This window comes from Astyanax mexicanus, chromosome 6 (assembly GCF_023375975.1).
Source record: "Astyanax mexicanus isolate ESR-SI-001 chromosome 6, AstMex3_surface, whole genome shotgun sequence".
NCBI classification, from domain to species: domain Eukaryota; kingdom Metazoa; phylum Chordata; class Actinopteri; order Characiformes; family Acestrorhamphidae; genus Astyanax; species Astyanax mexicanus.
In genome coordinates, this window is record NC_064413.1 from 33,128,505 (window position 1) to 33,143,311 (window position 14,807).

At 38.9% G+C, this 14,807-nt stretch overlaps 1 protein-coding gene across 11 annotated transcripts in view; it reads right to left on the bottom strand.

Annotated features, from left to right (window-relative positions):
- ptprub (protein tyrosine phosphatase receptor type Ub) overlaps nt 1-14,807 on the bottom strand; it is a 595,528-nt gene that overhangs the window by 510,273 nt on the left and 70,448 nt on the right. For 8 of the 11 annotated variants that reach the window (XR_007439597.1, XM_049480639.1, XM_022673672.2 and 5 more), the window contains one exon: nt 3,714-3,845. Coding sequence is in view for 10 of the 11 variants with exons in the window: in XM_049480639.1 (XP_049336596.1) it covers nt 3,714-3,845 (132 nt within the window). In the remaining variant the exon portion in view is untranslated. The remainder of the gene's footprint in view (nt 1-3,713; nt 3,846-14,807) is intronic. The other 3 variants (XM_049480638.1, XM_049480640.1, XM_022673673.2) reach the window with 1 other exon arrangement.

Here is a 14,807-nt window from a genome sequence, read left to right on the forward strand (position 1 = left end):
TGCCATTCTATCTTGCATTATTGAAAAACCAAAAACGCAAATGCAAAATTCAGCTTACACAGCGTACGCAGTGTGCATTTAACACAATCTAATATTAAGTATTAAAATTGAACATTTACTGTATGTTACACATCCCAACCCTATAGTTAACATTTAATAAATGTTAAATCACAAGTTGAAATCCAGCAACATCCCTGTTGGTCCAGCTTTAGAAGCAAGAGCAAGCCTCTACCAGTGTGTGATCTAGTAAAAATGCTGGACAAAAGGGCATGAGGGAAATAATGTTTTGGTAAAGCCCTGACCATACATAAAGATACACTATACAACTGTTCATAGTTTTGTAATTTCTTCAGAAAACAAGAATAATAAAAAATGAGCTTACAATGTGGTAACTGTCCAGCGGAAGTCTTTCTACCAAATATGGGAGCATTGCTGTGAGGAGTTAATTCCACCCAGTGACAAGAGTAGTATTAAATTCAGGATGTAGGATGATTACCCCAAAAGTACTAGATGGAGCACCATCATTCCAGAGAACACAATTCAACTGCTCCACAGCAATGTAATCTAGTCTGGGAACTGCAACATCTCAGATCGGAACACCCTGCAATGGACAGTGAGGAGAGCTGAGAAGATAATCAATGTCTCACTCCCCTCCATCATGGACATCTAATTCACACGCAGCATCCGCAAAGCCACAGATCACACTCATATCTCAGACTGACTCTTCACACTGATACCGGAGCATCTGAGCTTCAACTACCAGACTCAGCAACAGCTTCATCCACCAGGCAGTCAGACCCCTCACAACACACAGAGTCGGAAAGCTGAACCCCTCCTGACCACACACACACACACACACAACCAATCACACACCTGGACTGAACTAAAAACCCCTACGACTTTTCACACACTAAAAAAAAAAAAGAAAAAAAACACAAAGACTGTACTAAAACCACATTGTACTCTGCACACACATTGAATACACAGATACTAAACTCTCTATCCCTATCAGCAATATTTGCTGTTAATTCCATATATCACTAACTATATATTCTTACATACATACTGTATCTCTGCTCCCTATCTTCACCACACACTTTTACAATGTACTGTGATGGTACTGCACTGTCCAGTGCAGTGACAAGCTCATCATGAGTTGGACTGCTAGGTACATGTCCTTGTTCTTAAATAGTTTACAACTGTTACAGAACACAATCCATGTCTTTATGTATGCTTCTGCATGCGTGTAAGTATGTGCATAAATATATGTTTCAGTACAACAGTACAATAGCCATCTCATGTGTCCCTGAGCACTGCGCTTTATTTAAATAGAGCTAGCCTTTAAGCCTTTCCAGCTACTGTCTGCTATTCCCTTTAGTAGTAATTGACCTTTCGAATAATGTTGTTTTGATTTGCAGTGTTCCCCAAAGATGTGTTCTTTTTTCTTTTTATCCTGTGAGCTTTCATATCTCGACTGCCTGGAATTTTTTTTGTTGTTGCAAAGCTTGTTCACTTGCTTATTCCTCTCATTATCTATCCTGTTCTTGTCATAGTCTCATTATCATATTCTTGTCACATCTATTGTTGTCTAATTCTACTATTCTTCTTAGCAACAAACTAAGTTTGTGCAATGTTGCTCTTAATTCTCATATTCTTTCTCGTTCGGCATCATGTCTTCTTTAGGGAGAGTCAAACTCACTTATCAACAGTTTAATGAAGGAAAAGGTCAGTTTACTAATCACTGCAGTCTTTGATTTGCATCATCATTAGTAAAAAAAAAAACATAGTTTTCCTAGGACTGTGTGTGTGTGTGTGTGTGTGTGTGTGTGTGTGTGTGTGTGTGTGCGCGTATGTGTGAGAACACCTTAAAAAAAAAGAAAATATACTGCCAATTAAAAGTAGCTTGAATGCAGCCAATACAGTATATCTACATAACTTTCTCATTATGAGACTGCAGTACGAACATTTTAGAATTTCAAGACATGATAAAAGATCTCTTAGCACTCTCAGCTAATTCTGTTTATTATTGTGGCTGCCAGATGATTCAAATATTTAACTGCAATTTATCACATTATTTTGGGCAGTTAATCGCGAACAATCATATTTGTAAAATGTTCTCAAATTTAACCTTAAGCATGCATAGCAATGCAGTTTGTTTTGCCAGCACTCAGAAAACGAAAACAATTTTAAAAAAGTATTTCTGCACAATATTCAATACAGTGTTATGATAAAGTAAACTCCATTGCTAGTCAGTAATAATTGAATATTATGTCACACTTTTCATGTTCTACTTCCTAAGCTATTCACATTAACAGCCCTTTGACTAGCTTCTATTTTCAGCATCTATCATGCAGTGAATTTGTTTATCAAGAAAGCCTGAATAGAAATGTGTGTATTATTAAATATCTGTCTATTTGAACAAGAGTTAAATCTCAAATGACTCATTTCTTTTTTATACAATACACTGAATTTTTATAATGAAACTATAGGTTAAGTTAAAGTAAAATAACATTTCGATGGCTTGGGCAATGGGATCTCACTGGTGAGCGATAACATGGTTGATGACATGGTTGTGGGTTTGATACCCAGGTTTGGATTGCTGCCACAGCTGGGTCCTTGAAAAAGGGTGTCTAACTTCACTACTCCCTGGGAACTGCAGCATTGGCTGCCCACTGCTCCAAGAATGTGTGCTTATTGTATGCCACTGTGTGATTGCTCACTAGTGTGTGTGTTCGATGCAAAATGGGTTAAAGGTGAAGGCCGTATTCCATCTGTGGCCAGCACAATATAGAGAGTATTGTTGTCTTTTCCTGGATAAACTAAAAACAAATGTCTTAAAATTACTGAAAATTACTTTGTATTAGACATATAGCCAGCTATATCTGTATAATAGTTAATTTAATTGGAAGTAAAGAGCCATCAGAAATTTAGCTTTAGGATTTTTTAAAGGTAACTTTGGCAGCACTAAATATTTTACAAACTAAAACCTAAAGCAAGTAAAACTGCCAGTTCAATTAGTTTTCTTAACTTAACATATACCCTTACCCTTATCAAGCAATGTCTAGAAATATAACCCATATTAAGGGTGCAGTCACATGGCAAAATGCCATCTTTTGTAGAGTGTGTGTGTTTAAGCACCTCACAGGCTTAGAGAGCATATGTAATAGCGCCAGAGTATGGAGCTGTAAGCAGGAACTGAAGGATGACTGCTTGATTACAGCTGATGAATTATGCACAACTGGCATCTCAAGGTTGATTTGCGTGGAGCCGTACATTCTTGATAAGCTGTCCGTGCCTATGTTCATTTCATCAGCACGCTCTCCACGGAGCCTTAGAAATCCGCCGCACAGCTCCAGCATCTCCCACCTTGTGGGAAAACAAACACAAACCAAACGCTTGCCAACAACACAAACACTGCCTGCTAATAAGGCTGTAGGTTGGAGTGACTTGCACTTTAAGCCAGCAGTAGCCACTAGATGTGATATTCAACAGTCTGGAGCCAAAGCATTAAAAACAGTCAGCGGAACAGTGTAAAGCAAGAGCAGAGCAGAGCCGAGTCTGGCGTCAGCTCCTGGCCCACTCTGACAGGGCAGCGGCCCCAGATCGGCCGCCACTCAAAATAGAGGCACGCGGTGTGAAATAGTTTGCGAGCAGTGTGAAATAGGCTGGTGGAATGAGAATAGGCAGCCCAGATGGATGCTGGGTAGGCTTACCACGCAGGAGATCAGAGGTGGCATGAGGCGAGGCGTGGGCGCGGAACAGCTGCCAATCAAAATCATCCTCCTCTCCCTGGCTGAACTCACACAGGCTGGGGTCGGAGTCTTCATCAAAAGTACAGCCTGCTGCTATAGGAAAGAGAGAGAAAGAAAAAAGAGAGCAAGAGAAAGAGCATCAGTCCCCATCCAAGAAGTCCCAAAGTCTCATTAAAACATAAACGATCTTCAAAAAGCTTGGAAAAACTGGCTTATTATTGTGTTTTCTGTGTAATGTGGTTGCACTTTTTATTCATGAGATCAGTTCTAGACAAACCGCTGCAGGGCCGGAATAAATCACTCGGGTTTTATTTCACCTCCTTGTTGACCATAAAATGCACATTACAACCTAAGGAGGTGTGCAGAGGCCCTTTGGGGGATTTGTCTTACTGCAGGTGAGAGCAGCAGCAGCAGGACCCCATGACAGCAGTCTAATTGAGCAGCGGCCTGTCTTATTTTGGGGTATATTTCATCACGCTTTCGCCTCTGATCTCATTTCTGCGGCTTTAGTGGGAAAGGTGTCAGGCTGAAAGTACGCATCCAGATCCCTCAGCACCTCTTCACCCAGATGCCAATTAATATCAGTCACTGACGACTCAGGCTGCACTTTTCTCCAAACACGCACCCAAAAAGTACTTCTGGAGAGATTCATCCTCTCGGTGCGGTTGTCTATTCAAGAGCTGTAACAATACATTGCATAAAATTTTATTGAATTATACTGCATCGTATCCTTTGTATTGTGAACAGTGTATTGATTGGGGGCTACCATATACACTAACATGCCAAATGTCATTGTATCGTGCCCCACTGGTTTGCCATGTCTCAATGAATCTAACAAATGCTGCGGTGACCTGTGGGATGTGTGTCTAGGCCTTCTAGCTTTGAATGTGCATGTGATTTCCCATGTGAGTCTCATGACTGTTTACACATACAATTCTAAACAGGTACCACTGGTCATAATCATTACCATTCACTACACGGTCCACGTATTCTTGGTACACAGGTAAGAATGTGGATCGAGGAATGTTAAATAGCCACACAATTTCAGAAATGGAATGTCCTATCCATCTGGCACCCACATTCAGGCCTTGCTTAAACTCTGATTATAGTTGCCTTGTTCAACTTCACACACAGGATAACACTTTCCCAAGATGTCTCCTAAAGTAACACTGCCCAATCAATTAACATACTGCTGTCCCATGACTTTTGACATGTTAGTGTATGTACTGTTGAATGCTCTTTAAAATAAAAAGGAAACACTAACATCTTAATGTAAAGCATAGTTTCAGCCACTCCATATTTTTAGTGTACTGAAAAATGCATTAAAATCAAGATTCACTGGTTTTGTAAATGATAGACCCCACATCTTTATTTAGATAGTAAGATTCAAAAAAGCAAATATAATTACAACAGCAGTTTTTTAAAATAATATTAATATAATAGTGTTAAGTTTGGAACAGTGCAAAAATAGTTAATTTGAGCTATATAGATTATTATAATCACGGAAAACATCAACATGCTCAGATAATTTGATACATTTTGTAAATATTATACTGAATATCAATACTACAACACCCTCTCCTTAAAACAAATTCACACTCATGCAAAACATATCACTAAGCCTTACATAACTGTCATAAATACAAACAAACTTTTAGATCTATAGTAGGGCTGGACCCGAATATTCGGGTATTCGGATATTCGTTCGTTGAGTAGGTATTCGGTTTTTAATTTTGGTATTCGGATATTCGTTTTTTTTCTCCTGTCCAGAGTTCCACCTCACTCTAACCACTTCTGTTCTCGCGGGTCCCGTCAGAATATCTTGCGCGCGGGACAGAACTGAACTGTTATTGGCTGGAGCGGGAGTTTAATCCAGACGATGCGGGAGCAAATTAATAAATAGTTAAGAAAACTGTAATAATTGTAAAAAAAAAAAAAAAAACCTAAAGAAAACTCTCAACGCGCAGGATGGACCGACACACACACGCACACACCGATGGTGTTTGGACTGGGGTAAGGAAGGGGACCGCACTATTCAGCGCTGCTGTTTTAATAAATATATAAGTAAATTTGAAGCATTAAATGTAGTTTATTTAATTTATATTAGGAACGTGGGGCGGGAGCGGCAGAAATGTGTATGTGGCGGGCGGGCGCGGGATTAAAAGAAGCAATTTTTTTGCGGAGCGGTAACGAGACAGAAACGCGGGAGCGTGGAAGAGTGGGTTTAAAAATCAGTCTCGCGCAGACCTCTATTATACATGATAAAAAAAAAATGCAGGCTCTTCGAAACTGATTTATATAATAAAACGTAAGGGGTAATGTGGCAACAGTAGGGGCTAAATCGGTTACAAAAGCCTGGCCTACAAAAATGATGTCTGAACGAATTTCCTCTTATCTAATATAATTTAAAATGGTTTAAAAATATAAAATAATTTCTAAGCAAACAAAATATTTAATATTGAGCTTATAGCCCAAGTGCAAAAATACAAAATCAGTAATACGGCTATGCCCTGCACAATCCTTAAACCGAAATAGACCAAGTACAATAACGTCATTAACAATGACTTTCCTCTACTCTAATATAATTTAACATGGTTTAAAAATATAAAATAATTTCTAAACAAACGAAATATTTAATATTGAGCTTATAGCCCAAGTGCAAAAATACAAAATCAGTAATATGCCCTGCACAATCCTTTAACCGAAATAGACCAAGTACAGTATACAATGACTGTCCTCTAATATAATCAACAATGTTTAAGAATATAAAATACTTCCTGAACAAACGTTTTTTTTTGTTTGTTTTTTTAAGCAAAGTGTGAAAACACAAACAGCAATTTACTGGGCTGGCTTGCGCAGCGGAGAAACTGTGCAGCAGCAGCCTCCTAGCCTGCTTATGCAGCTGATAAGCCGCGGTATGGGGCAGCAGAAATTCCGGGATGAAAACACAAAGAAATCTGGGCTAAAACACAGAAAAAATATGGGGTGAAAACACAAAAATCCGGGATAAAAACACCAAAAATCCGGGGTGAATATGTCTCGTCGGTCAGAGCAAATTGAACATTTTTCAGTGGATTAAAGGGGCCGTGATTTGCTTTTTTTTTTTTTTTTTTTTTACCTCTTTTTTTAAAAACGAATATTCGAATATTCGCTTCGAATCAGTGCCGAATATCCGGAGCTCAAAAAACGCTATTCGGGCCAGCCCTAATCTATAGCATCCATGGTAGTAGCTTTATTATTATAATATATCCGGACCTGCTAGGGTGTGGCCAAAAGCTCATTTCAGGGCCAAATTATATATAATAGGTGGTGTGGATCTGAGCCCTGGGCACAGGTCTTACACTCTGCTGCCTCTGCGGCTCGCTGCATCTGGTGCAGTGCTGTACATTACCCCAGCCATGTACAAGCAAGTGCAGGCGTTGAGCTCTCACATGAGCATATAAACTCATGTCACGTGATATTGGCCTGAGCCAACGCACATCAGCCAAACGGCAAAGAGGGACCATTTCAACAATGGCCATCTACAATACTCATAACGTCAAGGTGACCCTTCCAGCTGACTGCCTCATTATTGCCACCTCTGGGTAGGAAGGCAGGCACTGTTTTACATCAGAGACATACAGAGAGGAAAAGCAGGCTACTGGCACTTTCACATCATCAAAAATAGCCTTACGACAGACAAGGGATATCACTGGGAGTAACAGTTCAAACCTAGTTTTTCAAAGTTAAAAATTGAACAAAATGTAAGGAATTTTGAGAGCTTCACAATTGCTCAATCAATATCTCTTACTATCACTTGAACAGACAGTCAAGTTCTCTGTACTTTTTACAAGATTCCCAAAGTCTAATTTTAAACAGAACTTTGCATATCAGTGATTATAAACCACTAAATTACATTTCACACCAGGCACAAAATACATCACACTTCTACAGTGTTGTTAACCGTTTCTAATCAATGTTCACTTTCACATATCTCGCTTCACAAAGAAGTAATGAACTTCAGCAGTGGCCTAGAGCATCTATAGCTTTGTGTTCTTTTTGCATTATGAGCAGAATTTTAGAAGTATTTATATGAATACTGTGAGGGGCTTTCTGCATTTAATGTGCATGTGATTACCCTTGTGAGTCCTTTGTCTTTACACAGACAATTCTTGCCAGATACTACTGGTCACAGTCATTACCACCCACTGCACTGTCCACATATTCCCGGTACACAATTAACACTATGGATTAAGGAATATTTCAGAAATGGTATGACCTATCCATATGGCACCTATATCAATACCAAAATCACAATGAATTGCCATGCAGCCTTGTTTACCCTCACTCACAAGATAACACCTACCAACTTATACTGGTGTGGGCTTCCCTAAGCCATCCTTTGAGGAAAATCAATTTACTTACTGCTGTCCCATAAATTGTGGTATGTCAGTGTATGTACTGTTGAATGTTTTTTATACTAAAAAAAGGAAATACCAGCATCTTAATGTTAACCACTCTGTATTTGACATTGACCAGCATTTTTCCTGCATTTATTGGAGGAATCGAGTCTCCTGTCCATTGGACATTTTCGACTGGATTATGGAGAATTGTTCTGAGGGTCCGTCTTCATGATCACCACCCCATTCCATCCTTAACCTTTTCCCTCATTTTAAAAGTAGGATGGATCACCATCATTCCAGAAAACACAGCTCCAATAGCATTCAAAATAAAGAAATCCACATAATCTTGCTGTTAACAACTGACCAGAAAATGAATATTTGAAACTTTGACACTGCGGAGACTGTATTTAAAGTATGATGGTCAAGATCCTACAGCTGGCAAAAACCTGTAATATAAATGTAAATCAGCAGGCTATATATTATTACTAGTTATCAGAAATCCATGACCCCAAAATTCTATGTTGGCCACACAATGTTTTTATATTAGCTGTTTCCTGACTTTTAAACCAAGTGTGAAAGCAGGAGGTAGGAAAAGTACCAGTTCTTCTGCCAGCTTCACGTCAACCCTGGTCTGAGCCACACTTTAAAAGGTGAGCAGTCTATTCAGCTAAAGAGCGAGACTGAGAGAGAGCTATCCCTGCAGGTTAAATTTACACCTCTCTCTAAGAGGTGTAAAGCAGTTATAGCAGAGATATATGGCAGAGGTCAGAGGTTAATCACCTGGCACAGGAGACACTGTATGAAGGCTTGCACAGTGCGACACAAAGACTGCTGTACTATTCCTGTCCAAGAATGCAAAAGTAAGCTCTTTCTGAGCAGGACTAAGAAAGCTCTCTTGGGGCTAAGATTGACTGCACCAGCATTACGCTGAAAGTTCATGTAGCCATCATTTTGTCTTCAGCTTCATCTCTTGTCACAGGCCTGATGTCAGCCTAGTAAAACCCTTTCCAATAAGTAATTATATTTTAATTTGGCACAGCTTCAGCATGTGGAAAAACATCAAATTTGAGCCTCTGCCAAGGTTAAAAAGCCCCCTGGCTATGGAGCACTGAGGCTTTTGTGTGCACTAGTTCATCCAGTCTGCATGATTTGTTTATTAATGCAAACAAGACCCTTTCAAGATGCAGGCTTGTATTGTCAGTCAATTAAGAAGTGAAGAATGGCCTGCTTAAGCCCTCTGAGGACATTACATTCAACATGCTTGGAACCTAATTGATCTTGTTTCTAAAGCAACATGCTAAAATATGCCAACAAATCTCAGCCCCTCTCTTATAGCTCAATTTTTTTTTTTTTTCTCCAAATTTGTCAATAAATTTGTAACTTTTCAGACTGTAGGCCTACTTACACCAACTACTACACCGACTACCACATACAGTCACCAAATATTTGTCCAAAACCAAAAAAAAAAGACTGCAACACTTGGAAATGTTTCAGTTGGGACCCGATATATTCTACATTGTACCAATGACCATGGTTTCAAACCAAACAAATGAGCATCAACAGCAAATGAGCAACAGAACAGCTTATCTGTTCCACTTGGTGTTAATTTTCCATTACATTGAAATTTGGATACTTTGGGCCCTATATTAATTGCGCTTTGGCTGCTGGATTTAGGGGAGTCTTTGGTATCTCAAGAATAGGCCTTGCACAGCTCAAACAGCGCAAAAGGCGTGTACAAATTCTCTTAATTATTTATGGGTGTGTTTTGGGCGTAACAGAAAATAAACCAATCAGTGTGTCAGTATTCATTCACTTGAAGACCAGGTGCGCGCTGATTTCTGTTCATTCCTATCTTAAGAGCGCATGGGAGACTGCGTGTCACGCTGTGCAGCTCAAATAAGGGTAATGTTATTTTATTTTCTATTCTGTTTATTGTTTATGTAAAAACTGGGTTTGCAACACTGAATATTAATCAAGCAATCAACAATTATTTAGACTGAAGGGGGGCCCTTATTTACAATGCTGCTGAGCATTTACAGTTTAAACAGATTAAAACTATTTTTAAAAACCTATAATATAGACAAATAATATATACGTAAAAAAGGAAAAAATAGGACTTTTTAAAAAGATCATTAAAATGTACACATAAAAAGTAAAGATTTAATATCTTATGAAGAAAAAAAATAGTAGTAAAAGTAAAGTAAAATGATAAGAATGATAAGATATTATAAAATTTATATCAATAAACCAAGAACTAAATAAATCTATCTGTCTATATCTGCTATATTAATCTACAGTCATTAAGTCCGCGTACTGAACATAAATATAAATCCTTATAAATGTCATAAATAAATACGTAATAATAATTTATAGTTACTGTGCAGAGTTTTAAGTATATTTTATTTTTATAGTTGATGGCTGAAGGCTCTAGACAAGGTGTTTTTGGCTAAACGTGGTCAAGAAGTGATGGTGTGTGGTATAGTGCATAGGGGGGTGCACAGTGCTCGTGGTGATCGTGATTCAGTACTGGCTGTGCGGCTGACTGTTGATTTTAGATGTGGTTTCACCAGATCAGTCGCGCAAGTCTTTTTCCCACCGCCAAGATAGAAACACACCAGAAATTTACCTGAACACACGTCATTTCCAGACCACCATGCCCATCAGCGTTATTATATTCCTAAAGTCCAACGCTATTTTAAGGACGCGTGCGCAAGGCGTAAAAATAGACTGTTGACAGGGTGTACGATGGCAACGAGCCATGCTACATGCCTTGCACAGGGTGTACTTTTAATACAGTCTTGCAATTTCTATACTGCCATCATGGTGTCACAGCTGTTGGTGTGTGTGTCATACAGCCCAAGAGCATGTAGGTCTAATGATGCTCTGGTCACCATTTGTGAACAGTTGGGTGTGTTCATCAGCTTTCTCCAAGTACCACAGTAACAGTCCAGAGGGTTGTCCTGCCTTGTACCCAGTGAAAAACCACAACTCTGACCAGGGAGAAGTGGATCTAAAAATGGATGGATTGATGGGGTACTATACTATTCAAGTTTAACTGATTAAATAACCAGTAAAATCTTGGCTGACTGGATTTACTAGTGAAGTTCTTGGTATATATCAGCAGCCTCCAATAAATTACATGTTTCAGTAACATCCTATGGCCAGAAGTAACATCCTACTGCAAGAAGGTATCATCTTTTTGGAACATCTACTCACTTTCCCAAAAGCTAATATACACATCCAAGAGCAATCTCAGCTTTGCATCTTTGCTGGAAATGTGGTACAAACTTCACTGAGACAAAACTGCAGGGGTCCTGGAGATCTGCTGGGAAGGTTGGTGGGGCAAGAATTTTAAATGAGGAGCAGGATGAGATAAGTAAGAAAGTTGTCAGAAGATCAGAAGGATGAATCGTCTGTGTCTAGTAAGGTAGCATGGGAAGGGGTGATTTGTTCAACGACTTAAGGTTATCTCTACCATGTCAGGGGATATTTAAAATTCTTTCTTTGAAATTTTCTTTTTTTTTTCCAGGCCCTTACTGCCTTCCTTATAGGGATATATTTTTTTGTCCTCCAGAAAGTGGCACTACAAATTAGATTCCACTCTTACGGTATCTTCCTGTGGGCTCGCCTCCCACCATGCCATTTAATTGAGTGCTTGCATTGCACTCTGGGACTTAGGGGCAACATTGTTAGTGAATCCCTGGTAATCCGACATTTACATAGGCTTTATTCAGCATTTCGCATGCAGCCTCTGGTTCAGGGATATGTTATTTCATAAACTTTCCACTTCAAATAAACACTTCACTGAGAGCAAACAAGCAGAAGCGAGAGGCTCACTGCAGCACCTAAGTCTGAGTGGGATTTCCCATCCCTCCCTGCTCTACTCTTACAAGCACATGTGCACTAAACAACAACACCCCATTAATTGCCTTTAAAAGCGTTTTCACTACTGCGCTTTAATATGCATACATGGGTTACAAGCGCTGCTGCCCATAAAAAAAAGGCACTTTGCAGTTCAAAAGCCTGTGAAAAATTTCTCATTATTAAGCTCCCTGTAATGGCCCTCTCGCCAAGATAACCCACTCCTGTCAGCCTGAGAGGTTTTTTTTTAACAAGGCTCAGGTAATTCATGGTGTATGAAATGAATTACAGTGCCTGAAAGTGACTGGGGAAATAAACCAGAGGGAAGTAACCCTCCTCCCCGGAACTAACAGCACTAGGGTCATGTGGTATTGATTTTTCTAAATCACTAATAGATCTTTTTTTAAATGTCCCAGGAAAAGACCATTTATATCAGAAAAAGACATTCATTCACAAAAAATCTATATGCAGCATATATATCTACATTTTGGGGTTATATTTGACCACAAGGTGGAATCCTACAGTGGCCGTTGACAGTAAATTGCTGTCATACAATCTGCAAAAACTCTAGGATTACGATCATGCAATGCAATGATCTGGGTGTTGAGAATAGGATTTTTTTTAGATTTAATTAGATTGGCTTCTTGGAAGCATACGTGCAAGTTTACTGTTTTAGATTTTTTATTTATTTATTTAATAAAGACATTTTTGAAACACAATTACACATTTTGTTCACTCATTGTTTATGTGATGTCAACGCACATAAAGATTAAAGATTCAACGCACAGAAAGCTGTAATACTGATTACAAAGGAGCTAGCTATGCATTCCGAAAGGCAATTTAATAATATGAAGTGCAAGTTAGTTAATAGCTAACTAGCTTTCAAAAAGTTTAATAGGTTAAATAACCAGCAATTGTATTGGTTATTTGGCTGACTGTATTTATTGGTGAAGATCCTGCTTTATAACAACGGCCTCCAAAAAAGGATGTTTGCTGTTTTTATATTTTTTATAAAGTAACATCCTAGGTTTTATCTTTTGAAGCATTCTCAATAACCGAAAAGCTAAGATACACATCCAAAAGCAATCTCAGCTTCATCTCTATATTTAAAGTATGTCCTACTTTGAAATTTATATTTTATTTTTTTCCCCCAGGCCCTTACTGCCTTTCTTATATGGATTTTCACACACCACCAAAAGTATCAGAGTATTATTGGACATCAACTTATAACTTATTTTTAGCACCTTAAATCAAAAAGGACCGAAGTTTATGTTCGAAGGCACTAATGTAAAACATCACCTAAACATCATTGCATATGCTCGAAACATTGTTTGTTAGACTAAAGCCTAATCTAAAATCCCCACAAGCATCCGATGTATCGACTTAATCGGAGTTCAATAACTGAGCCACATCTCTGGGTAAGAAGTTCTGTTGTTGGAGAGTAGACGTATGGAGATGTTGGTGGATATTTTAAATGTAAAGCCTCTAGCCATGCTTGCATGTCACCTTATGTGAATTACAGTATTTTTAGCACTATTATTTTTAGGCACATTATCAATAAACGTCTATTTTCTGGTCTATTTTCATACATAAAGTGCACCGTATTAAAAGTAAGGAGTGACTTGACTACTCTTTTCATACAAAATGTGCACCAGATTATAAGGATTTTGGGAAAATCAAAGGATTTTAGGTGTGCCTTATAGTGCAACAAATATGGTATACAGGGCCCTGTAACACTCCAACCGGAATAAGGAGTGTTTCAGGCCAGGCTGCTTTTTGAATAATGCACAATTCAAGACCAGTCAGAACTGAGTTTATTTTAGTTTTTACATTGTTTGATACAGAAACCAACACTAATCACATAAGTAAATAAAAAAAATCAATACATAGGCTCTTTAACACAGGTTCCCTCAAAATCATGCTAATATTAAAACCACTCCACCTTCAGGTCTACGAACAAGCAATCGAGAGATGTCTGGAAGGGTTTAGAAGACTGCAATGCCCCAGGTGAGTCTGAATACAGCTCCTCTGGTGCGCCAACCGGCACACAGCCCAATCGGACATTCCCTCACTGGTCAGACACGCAGCTGGAAGGTGCTGGTGCGGCTAGGACTCTCGCCTAGCTCTAGCCCCAGCCTCATTAGCATTCCTGCATGCAGGCTTAGCAACACACACACTCAACAACACACACAGACAAGCTCTGTTAGATCTGATAGGGCTGAGGGCTTCTTAGTGTTCTCTTCAGCATCCTACTGCAAAGCCATCCATCTACCCCCCCCCCTCTCTCTCTTTCTCTCTCTTTCTAACATTCACTAACAATGAAGGCAGTTCATTTCTTCCCACAGATTTAATGAGGGAGTCACAGTGCTCAAACACAGCGCTGCCCATGCAGACGGGCCAAGGAAGAACAGTCATGCACTTTTCCATAATGCATTTAACAATGGCCTAAAGGCACACAACTGAGCAGAGAACACATAAGTTGATGGCATCCCATCGTAGCATTGACGTGCAGTGGATATACACTATGAGCAACACAGTCAAAAGCACTGAGGAGCTGGGTCCAAGATGCTTTTCTATAGTTTCCAAAGAATGTGTGTGTCTAACTCAGTTTTGATAAAACGAAATGCCATTTTATATAGAAAATGACAATTATTAAAACAGAAACCCACATTCTAAAGAAGCAAAACTTAAGACAAAGACTAATTAACAGAAAGTAAAGCTGTGACTGCCACACCTGACTGACATTCCATAATGTTCAACTAATACCAACCATACACTAAAGGACTAAGATTTTATTTATTATTATTAAATC